Raw genomic sequence first — 17,602 nt, 5'->3', positions numbered from 1 at the left:
AATTTGGTTTTACTCCCTAACCGATGTGTGTTAGCACTGTATACTAAGTACTTTCTCAAAATATGTTGTTGTTTTTTTATGAATAATATGCCTGTGATTTTTTTCACAGAATTCGGGAAAGTACTGAGTATACAGTGCTAAAACACATTGGTGTAAGGGTAAAACCAAATTAATACAACTTGATTAAGTTGCAGCACAGTGTTGTTGTAAACAGCTTTAACTCAAAAGGGGCTCCAAGATCAAATTAAGTTTTGTGACCCACTCATTTTTATTAAGATAGAGACCTAGTAAAAATGAGAACACAATTACAAGTGTATATTGTCAAAATAAAATGGTGTCAAATGCCAAGTGTTTGATACCCTTCAAGTGCAAATGTCAAAATCAAAAACGGTTTGATGACTTCACATCTCAAGAATTGGTCTTAAATAACTTTTCATTCCTGACTATTGATGATATTCAATCAAACTTGAATTGAATTTGACCTTTTGATAAAAATCTTATAGATGCCCTGGTTTTGTGACAGAAGCTTGTATGTTTTTGGGAACAATCAAAGTATACAATATTTGTCGTTCACACATTTAAACACTGAACAAAGAAAAAAGATAAATCACCCAAAATTGTTCAAGGTTTATACAACGAACCCCTTTTTCACCCATTAACCTATATTTCAAACTGACCTGATTTCCAACAAGATAACCAACACTATCATCTCTTAGAATCTAATCAAATTTTACATATTCCTGTAAAAAGTAATGAGATATAAAAACAGCCGTGACTCCAGAACAAAACCGACACAAAAAACGCCTTTTTCTCCTTATTAGCCTGGGGGATGCTGTGGCGGTGTGAGAAAACCACACAGCAAATCTACAAATAATTTAATCTCAAACCTATGAATAGTGGACCCGAGAGTCTGATTGGTAAAACATAAGCCAACACACATCAGCAATATACTATCACCTCTAGAGCACAGTGACCAGGGCCTAATTTCATAAAGCCTGTAAGCACAAAAAAACATGCTAAGCACAGAAAACTCTTGCTTAGCAAAAATAGGTTACCAACCAAAATTGGTACATTTACCATTGCAGTAACTGTTACCCACGCATTTCTTGCTAAAAAGCAATTTTCCAAGCATAATGTTCTGCTGAACAGCTTTATGAAATTGGACCCAGGGCTCAATGACCTACCCAGATAGACAACGACATCTTGTTGTCACAATATTTTATTTTATTTGTGATTCGTGATATTCCTTCTACTGGTCACAGATTTTGACTTGACTTCTAGGGAACGACAGCAGAAATAACTTGCACAGCTGTGCATTTGCTCCAGTGAACCTAATTTATCAAATCTAGGTCAATGACAGGTTGAGAGTCCGTGTACTTCAAGAGATCTGGGCCCAATTTTATAAAGCCTGTAAGCACAAAAAATTTGCTTAGCGTGAAATTTCTTCCTTGGTAAAAACAGAATTACCAACCAAATTTCCACGTGATTTTCAGGATTTAGCAAACAACAGCTGAATACCAGTACCAAGCAATATGCAACAAATGAAAAATTGGTTGGTAATCCTGTTTTTGCCAAGGAAGAAATTTCATGCTAAGCAAATTTTTGTGCTTACAGGCTGTATGAAATTGGGCTCTGTTTGAACATCAAATCCATAAGAAATGTTACGATAATTCTCAAAGAGGGACTGTAACGTCAAAATTATTTCCGTGGCCCACTAAATTTTCATATAAATAGTATTTACAAAAATGAAAAAACAAAATCAAAAAAATACTTATTACAAGCCTCTTTCCTTAGGTTACAATGGTGTATAATGCCATTGTGTTTGGTTCCCTTCAGGTGATATTTTTTCAATGATGGTGTCAATTTTCAAATATATATGGTCTGTACACAGTATGCACAAATTTAGTTTTACAGATTTTGCAGTAAAGAGATAATCATCGTTGCTCAGAATAATAAATTACATTCTTTTAACAACACATCATTGAAAACTTTCCCTTTAAAAAGAGGGTGAGAAAATACAATTAAAATCTGGTTTCAATTTGGGCTGTGATGCAAGACACACAATAGACACACACACACCCGTGATAAAATTAATTCCCTTGGTGTCGTTCCAGGCATGCCTTCCAATAATAATTGGTATTGCGTAATTAGAATAATTATCACGGATCATCACTGTACCAAAGTAATAATTCAATTAACTGCTTCATTACTCTAAGCCGAGACAGACATCGCAAACTCTCCTATAGGACAGACTGTAGGCTAGTTGTACATATTAACAAGTTAAGAACTGAAGTTGTCATTTTATGGCCTTTAAAAACACTGGACACTATTGGTAATTGTCAAACACCAGTCTTCTCAACTGGTGTATCCATTGTCAACATACATGTATGCATAAAATAACAAAACTGTGAAAATTTGAGCTCAATCAGTCGTCGAAATTGCCAGATAATAATGAAAGAAAAAACACCCTTGTCACAGAAAGTTGTGTGCTATCAGATGCTTGATTTCGAGACCTCAAAATCTGACTCTGAGGTATCAAAATCAAATTAGTGACCTTACTTCTTTCTCGAAAACTACGTCACTTCAGAGGGAGCCGTTTCTCACAATGTTTTATACTATCAACCTCTCACCTTTACTTGTTACCAAGTAAGGTTTTATGTTAATAATTATTTTGAGTAATTACCAATAGTGTCCACTGCCATTAATATGGCAGTTAAAAAGCGGCTCAAAAGAGAAAATGAGTTTTGCGATGGACTAGGTTGACCTGGGGCAGCTTTAGGTGTCCTTTCCCTCTGATTTACAATGTACTGACATCAAAGGGTGTAGCAGGTTGACATAAAAAGAAACAATTTCAATGCATCTTTGGCAAAACCCACAGAGAAAATTTCAACCTGAATGATATTTTAGAATTGACTGTCATCTTACAAAACACACAGTCAATATAAAGGGCATCATGGGTGGCTCAGTGGTTTTGTTCCCTGTGCTTCCCCTCTGTGGACCCCGGTTCTAATCCAACCTCAGACCAGAGCCCAATTTCATGGCTCTGCTAACCGTAAGCACAGAATCGGCACTTACGGAAGCAGGGAATTATGTGCTTACGGCAAGCGTATTTCACGGGTTAGCAGCGAATTTTGGCTTCTGCACGTGCGTACTCCCCGTTACTAGGCATTCTAGGCTTACAAGGCTAGCACAGAAATTCGGCAATTGCACATAAGCGGAGAATCGTGGTCGTAAGCACCGAATTCGGTGGCATGAAAGCCCAGAGCCTTGCATGTGGATTTCCCTACCTCTTTGTGTGAGTATTCCCCACTGGAGTTTTCCACCCACATCTAAAACTTCACAATTCTTCTCCTTTCCTATTCACCCAGGTAGGGCCTATTGGTGCTAATTATGCCATTAATAAATAAAATATTTTAAAAAACGCTCTCAACGTTTATGCAACAGCAGAACTCTATAAAGGAAATAACTTTATCAAGGTTGTTCTCGCTTGATTAACACAGCTCATTTTAAATACAACAAGACATCCTTAATTACATCAATGAGGTCAGCTCTATTCAAACTAGCCGTCTGTCTCACTACGGGGACAAAGGAGGCACAGACAATGGTTTTTAATGAAGCAATTAGAGGTTTTAATCAACGAGGGAGTGTGAAGGAAGTAGGTGAGTCATAGGAATGGCCATTAAAACAAAAACAACTGTCATGGCGAGGATGAGGTAGCGAAGACTGGACAATACCAGCTAGTTGTCCCAGATGAAAAGACCCAAGGTCTTCTTTGGTTCATAGCACCCACGTTGTATAATAACAACAATAATAATAATTTTAATGGATGTTAAATTTGCATCAGGGATAGAGAATATTAATTTTTGTATTTACCCGTATATTTACGAGAGAAAATTACAACCAGACATTCTGGACTGGGATGATTACGATCTTTTTTCTTGACTCCACGATAATAATAATACTAATAATAATACTTGTAAAGCGCAACATTATCCACCTAACTAGTAGGCGCTCAAAGCGGGACAAAAAAAGGAACAATTACAGATAAACCCAAAGTGATCTAAAGATAAACCCTCTAGCTCGACGGTCTAACTTTTACGAGTTGAACCTGATTCGTCTAACTTTAGAACCAACAGTTCAGACAGACTGAGTTAAAATCGATCGGGTTGAACCACGTTAAACCACTGCTTTAGTACTGTGTTTGCACAACCTCACAGAAACTTGAAGACAAATTTCCTTCTTATTCTATTTAAGAACCATCCAAGATATAAGACAAACTTTTTGATGATACATGCCCTAGGCCAAAGTGACAGCCACTGTTATCCACTTCATCATTCTTCGAAGATGACAAGGGCCAGGAGCTCTAAACATGGAACTCAAACTTCCATAACTTCTGATTGCTTCATATATTATGGAGTCGGGAGGAAAATCTACCCCCAGAGCAGACTTTAGCCCTAGTTGTCATTTTGCTTCTTCAACGGCAGGTGGTGGGTATGATCCTCTCCTGATGGGAAATTTAATTTTGTCTGAGCTTCGTCAATTGACACGCAGAGTGGGTTTGATTGTACAGGTTCAGTGCCTGGTCACGACATCAAGGAGCAGAATCCTCCGGACTCTCACCACAAAACAAAAAACGAGAGAAAATTACAACCAGACATTCTGGGCTGGGATGATTACAATTTCTTATTGCCTCCACTTTTTTGAGGATCATCAACTCTTTCCACTCCAGCGCTTATTTCACTTACCAAGCAATCAAGACCAAAAACACAACATTCATAAAGTAATGAGAAGAAGTTCGAGTTCCAAAGGCTCTGAAGCAATTAAGTCAAACAGCTCGCTGAAACAGGTTCTTGGTAAAGCTGAATCCAAATTGGTGGCTTTGGGGCGGGTTATTGCATAGAACATGTAAAAGGGCAAGGCCTGGAGTTGTATTTAATATTGCATCAAAGAGTATGAAGAAGAGTACAGACATTTTTATTTTTCATTTCTCCCCAAAAATATATTTTCCACACCAATGCTTGTGAATATTGGTTTGACATTGACTCCAGCCGAGCACAGCAAGACTAACAGCCTGCACTTCTGAAGGTGTTCTAGGAAAAATTTGATATTCACAAACGGCGTACCATATGGCACTGCTGATAAAAGGGTTGCGATTCATGTAGTGGGGATGATATATTATCCCAACACCAACTGAGATGGTTCCGCTAGATCGACTTTGGGATTGGTCATGTCTGCTGGCTTGCCATTGGTCTGGGTTGTTTCTGCTGGCTTGCCATTGGTCTGGGTTGTTTTTGCTGGCTTGGGCTTAAGCTTTGTTCATGTCAATTGACCCTTCCCATGAAATATGTAAATTGCACGTAGCGCGTGCACACTAACGTTTTGGTTGGCAAAATGAGGGAACATCGCGCTGTTTTGTACATGGCTAATGGATGCGTGACGCAGACGCAATTGCACGTCTGCTTAGTGCACAACTCTATGGCGTTTGCCAACCAACAGGGTCTGTACGCATGCGCGAATGTAATTAGCATATTTCATGGGAAGGGTCCATTGTTCTATAATACAAATATTTTATTTATTTTATAAAAATAATGAATATAAGAACTAGCCTATAGATGTATTTTTGTTGTTATTTCACAAACAATAAATTTCTGTCACAGTTGTTACAACAGGCCAGGGCATGTCTGATTTAAATCTTGTTTATGACCCTTTTGCAGCAGTCAAAAAAATTGAAAATGTACTACAGTACAAAAACTATTCTATACTTTTGAAAGTTTTCGATGGTGGGTGAACTTGGGAAAATGAGAAATTTGAAATCTAGGACAAAACCTTTTTATTGAATAGAACTAACTAGGTCAAATTTTGCAGCTAATTGTGGCCGGCCACTACGAGGCATTTTGCAACATACAGCTCGTTTATAGGCTATGATCACCAAAGGGTTTCACAAATATAGAGGACAGACTATTTTCCCTTCCAGCCTACTTTTGTTTACATTGGTTCAAATCTCAAAAAAAAATTTTTAAATCCACATAATAAAGCAGGTCTTTTTGCAGCTTATTTTTTTCACAGAAGAGGCACTAGGCTATGAATTGACATATTTCACTGGCAGTCAAAAATACTCGCAGTCACAAAATGGCAATCACATAACACACGTCGCTGAAACAGTTTACCATATGTCTCAGGAGTCGCAACGACAACATACCCTCAGTGCTCATCATCGCTAGCGTTGGAAAAGGTCTACAAAAAAGTGGGTCACGGTTGCAAGAATAGTTTGAAGGTAGCCTTGAGGAATACGCATAGAGAATTACAGGCTTGTCCATTAACGAGGGACAGCACTTGATGTGAGTGCATCGCGGCTATTAAATACCGAAACGTGTTTACCACCGTTACTTCTATCGAGTAGGGGGTCCGACTGTATCCATATCAAAGCATGAGTGTTGCGAACATTACGTGCTGACCGCTGTAGCCTGGGAGAATGAGTTACTTACAGCACCAGGCATTATTGAATTAGCGACCGTCTAAATTTCATTTAACGCTCAGCAGTGCATCACCTACACAATATCTTTCTCTGGGTTTTTTTTTGGGGGGGGGAGATGGGGGGTGAATCTGTCAAGATCACATAACGATTTGTCATCGATAACAAATCTCTTAAAGTTCGCAGACAACAATGGTAATTGTTATAAACAATAATAATATTGCTCATTGCATTGGTGCCCTTGAAAATCTCGACAGTAGAAATTTACAATTTTCTCATCTATAGGGTACATGTCCTTTACCAAGGAGAAAATGCCTTGGTGCCCTTGCCCTATCAACGAAGAAGCATACAGGCCTGATGCGATAGTGTTAACCGCAAACCTCACTAAGGCATAGCAGTCAATACATTTCTTCTGACAAGCCTTAAAACACACCAAAGAATACCATCCCGAAAGAACTCCACAGAGAAAAAAAAAACCAACTTCTCCATCAACTCACAAGATAAGCACTTGCATCAAACAATGAAGTACAGCTTGTTGACAAAGATTACCATCTCGTCTGAGACCAGAGACTTTTTTCACATCGCTACAGTCCCGCTCCGAAAGGGTAATACAACAGCAACACAGCCAAGCGTATTGTCCCAAGAGGAAATCCGATATGTAGGCAAACATTTTAGAGAGTGCAGGTGGATTGCCTAACGACACCTCCTCTTGATATTGTATTTAGTTTGATGACTTAACATTACCCTTCGAACGGCAAAGTGTCTCGCTCGTTCTTTGTACAACGAGAATTTTCTGGATGAAGTGTCGCTATTAATGTCATTTGATCTTACAATTTCAGTCCTTCAGAGTGTCCAATGACAGGGCATTGTTTGGAAGAAGTGCAAATATATTTCAAAATGTCTAATGTTTTGAGTGAGGAAAATGTACGACTATCTGTTCTTTTTGAAGCTTGATGAATATTCATTACACATGAGTAATAATGTGTTTACTCATCTTTCGACAGATGTTACGCTTGACGCATGCAATTTAAAAGGGTAAATAACAGAAGCCCCACAAAATTCCTGCTCTCTCAAAACAAAACACTTCAAACTATTCAAAAGTTTTTAGAAAGAATTACAAAAAGAAAGTCTTCCCACTACTACTACAAAAAAAGTGACAACAGATCTACAAAGTTGAGATGATCTGTAGGATTTCACCTTTAACTACCAGGCAATCTTGGTAGTCAAGTATTAATTAAGATATCTGGGCACAATATCATGGCTCTGCTTACCGTGGAATTCTGCACTTACAGTCCATGGAATCACACCATAGGGCACCATAAGCGCAGATTTTCGTGGTAAGCAGAGCCTTGAAATTGGGCACTACTCTAGAATAATAGAATAAAGGTCCAGGGTTTCAATCCCAGCCAAACAAAATGCCTGTGTTTTTTTTCTTCAGAGGACTCGGGAAAAGTACAGAGTGTACAATGCTTAACACACACCAGTGTATGGTCAAAAAACAAATAATATTCTTTATCCTCGATACAAATTTAACATATTATTATATGAGAGGATTTCACCAAGTATGGATATTAGTTTGTTTACTCGTTCAAACATGTCGGTCACCCCAACCATATATGTCTTACAGGATAAATTGCACTGAATCCCAACTCTCCCCGGAGCAAATTGAACACTCCGTTCCTCCAAACAGTTTTGTGCAATCTGATGTGACGTTCTAATGAAGGAAACGTGATGCGATTGTGTCACATGGCACGCCGAAGTTGTGTCGCGGACACTTTGTGCGATTACCTGGCCGGGAGGGCTAACACCCGGTAGGACTACACTACCACCAAACAAATAAAAAAATCCTATTAGCTTATCAGGCTCTATTTTTACGTAGGGTGGGGGCAAGGAGGGGGGTTACTAGAAAGGGAATATAAAGAAAAAAGGGACATGGAGTCGTCTCAACCCAAGAAAGGATAAGACAGGATAAGACAGCTCACCGACAGTTCACAAAGTGGTATTATAAGAATACTGAGCAGGGACATCAACCTTTTGGGGACAAATTAACATGATGTCTTCATAAATTAAAGACAAATTGGGATACTGTCAAGTAGACTTGTTTTTGAGTATTTTTTTCCTCCAAAATCTATTTATGGATGCAAATTATTCCACGAGGTAAACAGAACAAAGAAAGTCACACACAAAAAACAGTGGTCTGAGGAATGTTCAATCCTAACAATATGGGATACAATCAATTGAAAATGTTTTTATCAAACAATAAAATGAAAAAGAACAAATAACGGTCCGAAATTGTGTCAGCATTAATGTTTAAGAAAGCTATTACATTGCAATGTTTTCAGCAAGAACTATTTAGAAAACAAGTTCTCAAAAACAGGTAGATTTACTCTAAGCCTGTTTTTTATCTATATCTAGGTTTGAATAAGATGGAATTGAAATAAAAACAAACCTGATTAAATAAATTGCCTTTTAATGAATTACAAGGTAGACAAATTAAAACCAATGAATACATTCATTGTTTCTAAAAATGAAAAAAAAAACCCTTGCACTATAATTTTACACAGGCCTACTTGAAGCAAAGAAAGGTTGCCTCGACTTCAAGGTTTGACTTTGGAAACTAATGGTCCAACCTTGGGTGAATTAGGAAAAACCATTAGGCGACTAGATGTGATTGGTCATCTCTCAAAAGCGGCTCTTCAGATGCAATTTCCTTGCTCTTAAGTCTTAGGTACAATTCAATTCTATTCAATTCAATTTATCTTTATTAGATCCCAAAAAGGGTAATTCAAATGCTCGCATACAGTAAAAACATTGACACAACAGAACAGTTAGTTGTGAAACAAACTCAGTGTTTTTGGCTTTAAAACTTAGCACAACAAACATGAGAAAGTATCAACCATTACACATAAACAAATTGGGACAAAGGTTGACAGACTTTATGTACATGTAGAATAATCATCTAAAAAATAGGTTTCATTTCTTGAATACTAAATTATTGGCCAGATTGCACTCTAAAAGCAATCATGTACAGCCCCTAAGACCTTCACTTTGAAAAGATAAACAAGCAAAGTGCAAAGTACGTTAAACTAGACTCAAAAACATTACACAGCTGTTGCCCAGCAAATGAATTATTCATGATTATCAAAATTCCCAGGGACCACATTGAAGGAGAGGCAGGAGAACTAGGCAAGCGCCCTCTATCATCTCAGAGCAGCAGCAAAAAAAGTTGGTGGACAACATTTTTCCAAAGCAGTGGCATACTGCCCTCTGTTGAACACAAAACAAATTTACAAAATAATTTATAAAAAATTCTGTTTGATATTCAGTGCAGGTCTGATATTCGGCCTGTGGGGGGAAAGTAGGAACATTTTATTTAGTACAAGGACTGATATGTACACATGGTGTAGACTTTTAAAGAATTTTCAAGCTATTTAATAACAATTTCCCTGATTTTTTCGAGAATCAAAAAAATTGGAAATCAATTAAACTTGCAGATATGCAGTACTGTAATGGAAAGTCTGCAGTGAGCCTCAATCTTAAAGATGAAACAATGAAAAACATGAAGACTGCCAGGTTAAGAAGGATTGCTCCTATAGATTCAATACTCCCAGAAAAATAAAAATCCAACTTGGTTGTTTAAAATAGTTTAACTAAAATTGAAAGAAATATGAAACCGTATACTCCAATAAAAATTATAAGTAGGGGAAGACCAAAAAAAGTTTTTCAAAATGAGAGTTAACCTTATGAGGTATGTTATTTTGTAACCAAATAATTGCTGCCAGACCATGTTCTCCTTTTTTCTTCTTCAACATCCTGTTATTGGAGTCTGAGCTAGTGTAATGAAAAGTACATAAATAAAAACAAACAAGTTAAGTTGAAATAAAAACATATGAAACTTACCTAACACACTTGAAGCAAGCTTTGTGGTAGATCTTGTCTTGAATGCTAACCTCTTCTCCAACAGCCACAATGAATCCACACGCCTTGCACACTCCATAGTAGTCAGCGCTCTTTGAGAAGCTTCCATTCCTCTTCCTGGCAACCGGCTTCTCCAACGATTCCCTTGAAATCATACGTCTCAATCCATCAAATTTTGTACTGTTCTTCGTCTGCGGCTTCGCGGGGCTTTTGGTGGACGCTGGCTGGATCTTTGGGACTCCACTGTATCCAAATCGAGAAGCCGCGGCCGACAACGGGGGAGAGTTATCAGAGTGGCTGCGGACTTTGTTGGGTTTGTATTTCCGTGTCGTGATGGGGCTCTTTTTTGTGAACCCCCAGAGTTTGCCGCCGATACTCAGCTGTTTAGGAGATTGTGGGGGGTCTGTAAGCAAGGGTTCCTTCACCCCACCCTCCCACGATTCACTTCTCTTGTAGCGATTTGGAAGCGAAGCTCTCGATCTATTAGCCATATCTTGCAAGTCGGCCTTGCCTGTTTTCCCTCCGGCGTATTTGGACATCTGGGTGAGGTAGCGCGAGAATCCAGAGCCGCTGTTGCTTTTACAAACCGTATTGTAGGTCCCGTCTGCTTTTAGCGTCCCACCGTCAGTATCTCCAGGGTTGCTTTTTTCATTTTGTGGTGCTGAATCAAAGATGTCTTCCATGCTTTGTGATCTGGACGATCTATGACAAGGTTTCAATGAGGTGTAATGACTGTTTGTGCGACTCATAAAATTCTGCGATGGAGTAAATTTCTTGACGATTCCCTTATTTGCTTTCATCTTCGAATCAGTGGTAAGATGACCATCACTAGTGCTTGGGATTGATAAGGAGTAAGAACGCCCAGGAAAGTCTTTTACTTTGTCCATGCCACCAGTACTGGCACATTTCTTGGACTCAGCACTATCCACAGATTTATTGTAAGGTGTTGCCGCCTGTTTGACATAAGATCCTTTCGATGATGGAGAAAAAAAACTGCCAGATACCGGTATTTTGGATGGTAACATACTCAGTTTCTTTGTTGGTACATCGACAGGAGTCGCTGGAGCCGAGTGAGTCTCGCGTGCTGCAAACATGAAAGCTGCATTGTTGAAACGCAGCGGCTTAACTGGTGCACTTTTGGGCTCCTTGACTTCCCCGTTGTGTGAGGCAGATAACGCCAGAGATTTAGGGATAGGGATCTTGGATAGTGTCTGACTTTCACTCTTATTGTTGCTTGCGTTTTGACTTGGGCTCAATGTTCTGAAGCTCTGCTGTGGGACGGGCGATGATATCATCATCTCCTGACTTCTTGATTTGGGCATCTGTAGTTTCGTGCAGTGTGACCGCGGAGGGTTGAAACGTTCCTCAGTGGACACCTTCCTGCTTTTTGCAACCGCTGGGAGTTGGATGCTCTCCTGACTTTGCGGTTTGTAGGCCGGCTCTGAGAACTGGTGCAACAGCCTCGGTCTACAGGTCGTCACGGATTGAAGAAGTTTCCGATTATCTGAGTTGAGGCTTTCTGCCGAGCTGTTCAGATTGCTCAACTTTCTCATTAGTTGCGGTGAGCTGTTGCCTTGATCAGATAGTTTCCTGCTTTCAGTTGTGGTGGTACCTTTGAGATTGGTGGAAGCCCTGGGACTTTTAATATTCTGCATTCTGTACTCCTCAGTAGAATTTCTTTTGGGTGGTGGAACTTCAAGTTGACCGTCACTTTCACTGCTCTCTACTGCTGGCATGCCACACAAATCAGAGTTAAGCCTTTCATACTGATGCATCCTGGATGCAAGAGTTTGTCCGCTTTCTTGGTTTGACATGGTCAAGAAGTCGGGAGAGTCTGTTGTAATTGAACGATACCTTCGTGGAGGTTTCGGTGGTGGGGGGTTCTTTCCAACAACAGGTGCGCTCATCTGCCTGCGTACATCGAGGTGTCTTTTCATAGCAGGTTTTGGATGAGAGCTTGGAGGAGGACTCTGTATGTAATAAAGTGACCTAGGAGAATCAGCACGACCTGGCGAGCCAGAGACATACTTGATCGGGTCTCGCAGGCTAAAGCCATGAGCTAAGTTGTATGTGTACTGACGGCTCTTCTCTGCGGCTTTCGCCTTGGTGTCAACGTGGCGGGCCATCTCGGCAATGCACCTAGCCATTGTCTCTCCCTCCACGGCTTGTTCAAAGCTCGGTAAATTGAGAATGCCAGACGGGATGTTTTGGGGTTTAGTCCTCTTTTGTGGTCGTTCTAATTTGTCAGTATCATCTTGGAGGTTCTGCAAGTCGGATGAAGAGCGTCTTAAAGGCATTGATTGGGAGGACCTTAAGGTTGTTTTCTCAGACGTTGTGGTGGAAATCTTCTCCTCGCAAGAATGAGACTTGAGCAGTGGAGCTTTGTCTTCCTTCTCCTCTACTCCTTCACTGAGTAAAGAGGAGGTTGAGGACTCACCACCTTGGTCTTTCTTTTGGAGACTCTCAGGCACCCCTGGTTCGGCAAACATCCTCTGCTGTGGAGTGCACTTCTCACGACGGGCAGACATGATAGAGCCTGGTGCTACGTAGCTGATAGAGGACGTTGTCTTGAAGGAGCTTTTCTCAAGGGGGTTAGCGAATGGGGCATTCATTTTCAGGGCTGATCCAATCTAAGTGGCTCAAGTAACAAGTCACTCAAATAAGTTGCAGTTGTCACCAGTAACGGCTGAAACAAAAACAGAAATTTCAAACTGTGATTAAACAATTGAGCTTCCTCAAAGAACTCAGATATAGAAATAACTTGATGCTGGAAGTTCTTCTAAAATGCTCTGTGTTTTGTTGGGCTGACATTACTATGCTACCAATGTTTTGTCTGGCATCGTAATTTAACTTCCGGTGTCCACAGCTGCATTAATGAAGACACCAGAACTGATAACATCACTTCAGTCATAAACTGAGGCACTTTACAATGAAGTCACAGAGGAATTGATCAAACATATGGAAAATGTGAAATCTTTGGTGGGAAGTAAACCATAAGAATTAGCCTTGTGCAAACTGCTACCCGGAAAACCAAAATAACATGTGGTATAAATGGAAATAATTATAATGACCTGAAGTAGACCCTAGACTGCTGGGGTCAGAACGTCTGGTTATTATTTTAAAAAATAAAAAAATTGGGTTTGCTAAAAAATATCACTTGTTGAAAAACCTGTTGACTTGGCATTGTCAGAAACCTCTCTATTCTTTCCAAGAAGTTGATACAAAGAAAAGCTCTTCACTTTCTATGAAACCTTCCACGTTCATTGTAAAAACGAAAACAAAAAGTAGGGGCCTTTAAGTCATTTTCCAACGAGATAGAGATAGTCATTACATGGTGTTACCGCAAACCTTTCCATATAAGTCATTTTCATTTTCACAAGGAGAAACAATGGTATGAAACCAGGGTAGAAATTACAACACGCAAAGTTGACTCGAGTAAAAAGTGCTTCATACACATTGGTAGACTTTAAATTGTTTTTAATCTTGATAAGGACTTATCTATTAGAAAATGAGTAGATCACAAAACTTAATTTGACCTTTATAAGCCCCTCTTTAAAAGCCGACATCAAGTGAATGCCATTCTCATCTTGAGCAACTATGTATCAACGTCATCGAATCTTCACTCCAGGATATAAGATGTAGATTCTGAACCCTCAATTCACTGTGTAAACATACGATATCATGAAGTGTAAAATGATCGTAGGATGCGTAGTTTTTAAAAGAAGTCAGTGCCACAGCTGGATGATGATGATGGTACAATGACAGCAAGCAGACTAAAACACAACCTTTACTCTGAAATTCCAATCAAATGTTGTCTACCAAATCCCAAAAAGTTCAAAGGGGAGCTTAAAAAGGTAGATTATTGTGAAACAGATTCTTTGGAGCAATTTTAACATCTACAAAAAATGTTGCGGTACCAGCTGCTAAAATGAAGGATTTGAACTACCTCCAGCTACCGGGAAATTTACACTGCCCACATCAGTGTAGGGGTAAAAACCAAATTATACACCACAAAAAACGAACAACAACTCCTTAAACCAAGACAAATTGTTGGTTGAGTAATTAAAAAACTTCAACTAATAAATCATAATTTACCAGGAACAAAGCTTCAAGGCCAAATCTTTCTAAATAGATAACAAACGCTTTCACACATGACTGTGCATAGAGGAACTGTTGCCAAAAAAAACAATCGTAAATCAACTTTCATATAACAACTGTAGTCAGGATATGCCATCTGTTGTCAGCACTTCATCATCACAAGAAAAAAAATGTTAATGACATCTTGATCAAATTCTTTTTTAGACCAATTAGGTTTAACGACTATCAGTGAAGAAAGATTCCAGCAATTATTCCTTGAGGGTGTTTACATCAAGGAGTTTGAAGAATGGATAAGAACCTTAAACTATCTAAACGCACACAACTTCGTCCAACAAGGGTGTTTTTTCTTTCATTATTATCTCGCAATTTCGATGACCGATTGAGCTCAAATTTTCATAGGTTTGTTATTTTATGCATATGTTGAGATACACCAACTGTGAAGGCTAGTCTTTGACAATTACCAATAGTGTCCATGCCTTTAATTATAAAAGGATTATGCATCATTGGTTAATGTTGTATTTTTCAAGAAATTGTTGGCTTGTGGGGTAGATAGTATGAAAAAGTCATTCCAGCCACCAGTTTACATTCGTGCGACCATGACTGGGGAGGAAAACGAGAGCAATTGATGTCGCAAAATGGGTCAGGTCCCATGGGATCCAGACTCTGGGTCAGGTCTCACCCAAGAAATCTTGTAGAGTAAAAACTGTTTAAAGGCAGTGGACACTATTGGTAACTACTCAAAATAATTATCATCATAAAACCTTTCTTCATTATGAGTAACGGGGAGAGGCTGATAGTATAAAACATTGTGAGAAACAGCTCCCTCTGAAGTGACTCAGTTTACGAGAAAGAAGTAATTTTCCACGAATTTGATTTCGAGATCTCAAGTTTAGAATTTGAGGTCTCAAAATCAAGCATCAGAAAGCACACAACTTCGTGTGACAAGGGTGTTTTTTTCTTTCATTAATATCTCGCAATTTTGAGGACCGATTGAGCTCAAATTTTCACAGGTTTGTTATTTTATGCATATGTTGAGATTAAGATACACCAACTGTGAAGACTAGTCTTTGACAATTTGCAATAGTGTCCAATGGCTTTAAAGTTGTATTGGACCTATTTAATTTTTAACTGTGTGTCTGTTGGTAATAACTTTTAAGAGATTTTTATAAAACATAATGAATTTCTTTTTCTTTTTATTTTTAGGGTATTGGAATTGAAGGCCTGTGGGTCACAAGTTTTAATAATTATGGGCATATGCCTCTGGGGTTTTTTGGTATACAAATTTTCTGTGGATATATGCAGTTTGTATGTGTTTGCAATGCAGAATATATAATATTTATACAATAACAAAAATATCACAATTGGATATAATTTCAGATTATTATGGGGTATTTATTGCAGTATGGCTAACAAAGGTAATAAACTTTATCTGGCAGCATTTATTTGCAAACCCCTGTCATAATGTGACATGTGGTATCATACACAAAACAAGCGAAACTCGACCACTTCTCTGTGTACATAAATGGTGCGCACAGTCCATCGCAGTTTGCATTATCTTGTCTGTGTTTGTGCCAGCTGTAAATTTTTGTGTGCAATCTGCACACATGTTCAATTAGTAATCTAAAGCTGAGGATATGCTTGTCATAGTGTCAGCCAGAGGAGTGTCTGTGTTTCTTTTGAACACCCTGCTTTAATATTGAACACCCTGTTTTATCTGTCAACTACATGTTAAAGTATTGTAAGTGAACACATTGGAAACCTAGTTTTTAAATATCCTGCTGTTAATTTCACCAAACTCTTCCTCACTTAGGATCAATCTTAGGACTTCGGAAGTTTCGTATCCATAGACGTTAGGAAGCATTAAACCCAGCCTAAGTTATTACAAGTTACTCGTCCTATACTCGTGATAGGATTAATCCAGCGCTTTGTGAAATCGGCTGTAGCAAAATTTGACCCCTTCTACCAAATCTAGATTAAAATCCTGGAGCTTGCTCTACAGTAATTTGTACGCATTCAAACATCAACAAAACCAAACTCAAGCTCCAAGCAACCACAACATAGTTTTTCAGAATTTTTGAAATAGCATGTTATGAAATATTCCAAGCCTCAACATTCTCCAACCCCCTATCAACTTTTAACTAAAAATAGTGCGTACTTACGACCACAACTTCAAATGTTTTCTCCGCTCTCAATGGTCTCTTAAGTGTCGAGGTGGAATGCAGACATGCCAAGAGCATCTGGTCTTGAGATGGATGCTTTCGTCTCCTCCGTAGCGTTAAGATGTGATGAAGAGGTGTAACCAAATGCTCTCTTACTTAGCGAGAAGAGTGACTCCAAAGTCTGTTAAGATTCAAATACAAAATGTTCAACAAGTCTTAGATGATTATATATAATAATAAGTAAGACTTGTAAAAGCGCATTTTCCAGAGATACAATGCGCTGCTAAAGACTGTTACAAAAATGTAAAATGTCACAGATGGAAAAAATAATCTTCTGTAGGACTCAAAATTGACACTGATGGACCACAGGCACAAGTCCTTTGATTTAAGCGTGGGGCCAGTGAAAAAACAATGGGACAAGCGTGGTTGTCTTGTGTTTTCTTTGATCGAGTAAATTTCCTCATTGAGCAACTTCCTTGTGAAAAAAAAATTGACTGTAAATGGTGACTCTTTCAAGAGTATAGAAGTACACTTACACATGAACACAAAGACCTTCTCCGAGTGCTTGTTCAACTCAATTTGACTCTGGTCTCGTAAAATAAATTTCGGTCCAGCAAAGAATTTGAGCTACACGCCCTGCAGTCTTGTTTCTTCAAATTCGAACGCTGTGCTGTCAGATTTATTACTTAACACCTTTCATCACAAAACAGTACCATCCAACATGTTACATACATGTAACCCCAATCACAAAAGTAAAACTCAAACGGGTTTCAACCACCAGGAAGTTCTATCAGAATTGTTTCATTTGAAATAGAAAGTGACAAGGAAAATACATATAATCAATGCCATGTGTCCGACCAACTTTAGGTCACAAGAACGAAACAAAAACAGAATAAGTACTATGAAAGAATACGTGCCGTAAGATCTGATTAAACAAAAACAATGCTGTCATTGT

At 38.8% G+C, this 17,602-nt stretch overlaps 1 protein-coding gene across 4 annotated transcripts in view; it reads right to left on the bottom strand.

Moving 5' to 3' along the window:
* LOC139950409 (uncharacterized) overlaps positions 1-17,602 on the bottom strand; it is a 182,436-nt gene that overhangs the window by 151,568 nt on the left and 13,266 nt on the right. For 3 of the 4 annotated variants that reach the window (XM_071949065.1, XM_071949068.1, XM_071949066.1), the window contains 2 exons: positions 16,648-16,828; positions 10,373-13,076 (listed from right to left, as the gene is read on the bottom strand). In XM_071949065.1, the coding sequence (XP_071805166.1) occupies positions 10,373-13,002 (2,630 nt within the window). In that variant the 5' untranslated portion in view covers positions 13,003-13,076; positions 16,648-16,828. Of the gene's footprint in view, positions 1-10,372; positions 13,077-16,647; positions 16,829-17,183; positions 17,272-17,602 lie in introns of those variants that run through there. The other variant, XM_071949067.1, reaches the window with a different exon arrangement.

This window comes from Asterias amurensis, chromosome 18, assembly GCF_032118995.1.
Source record: "Asterias amurensis chromosome 18, ASM3211899v1".
Classification (NCBI taxonomy): Eukaryota; Metazoa; Echinodermata; class Asteroidea; order Forcipulatida; family Asteriidae; genus Asterias; species Asterias amurensis.
Note: the sequence above shows the minus strand (reverse complement) of the source record. Positions and strands in the feature narration are given on the sequence as shown.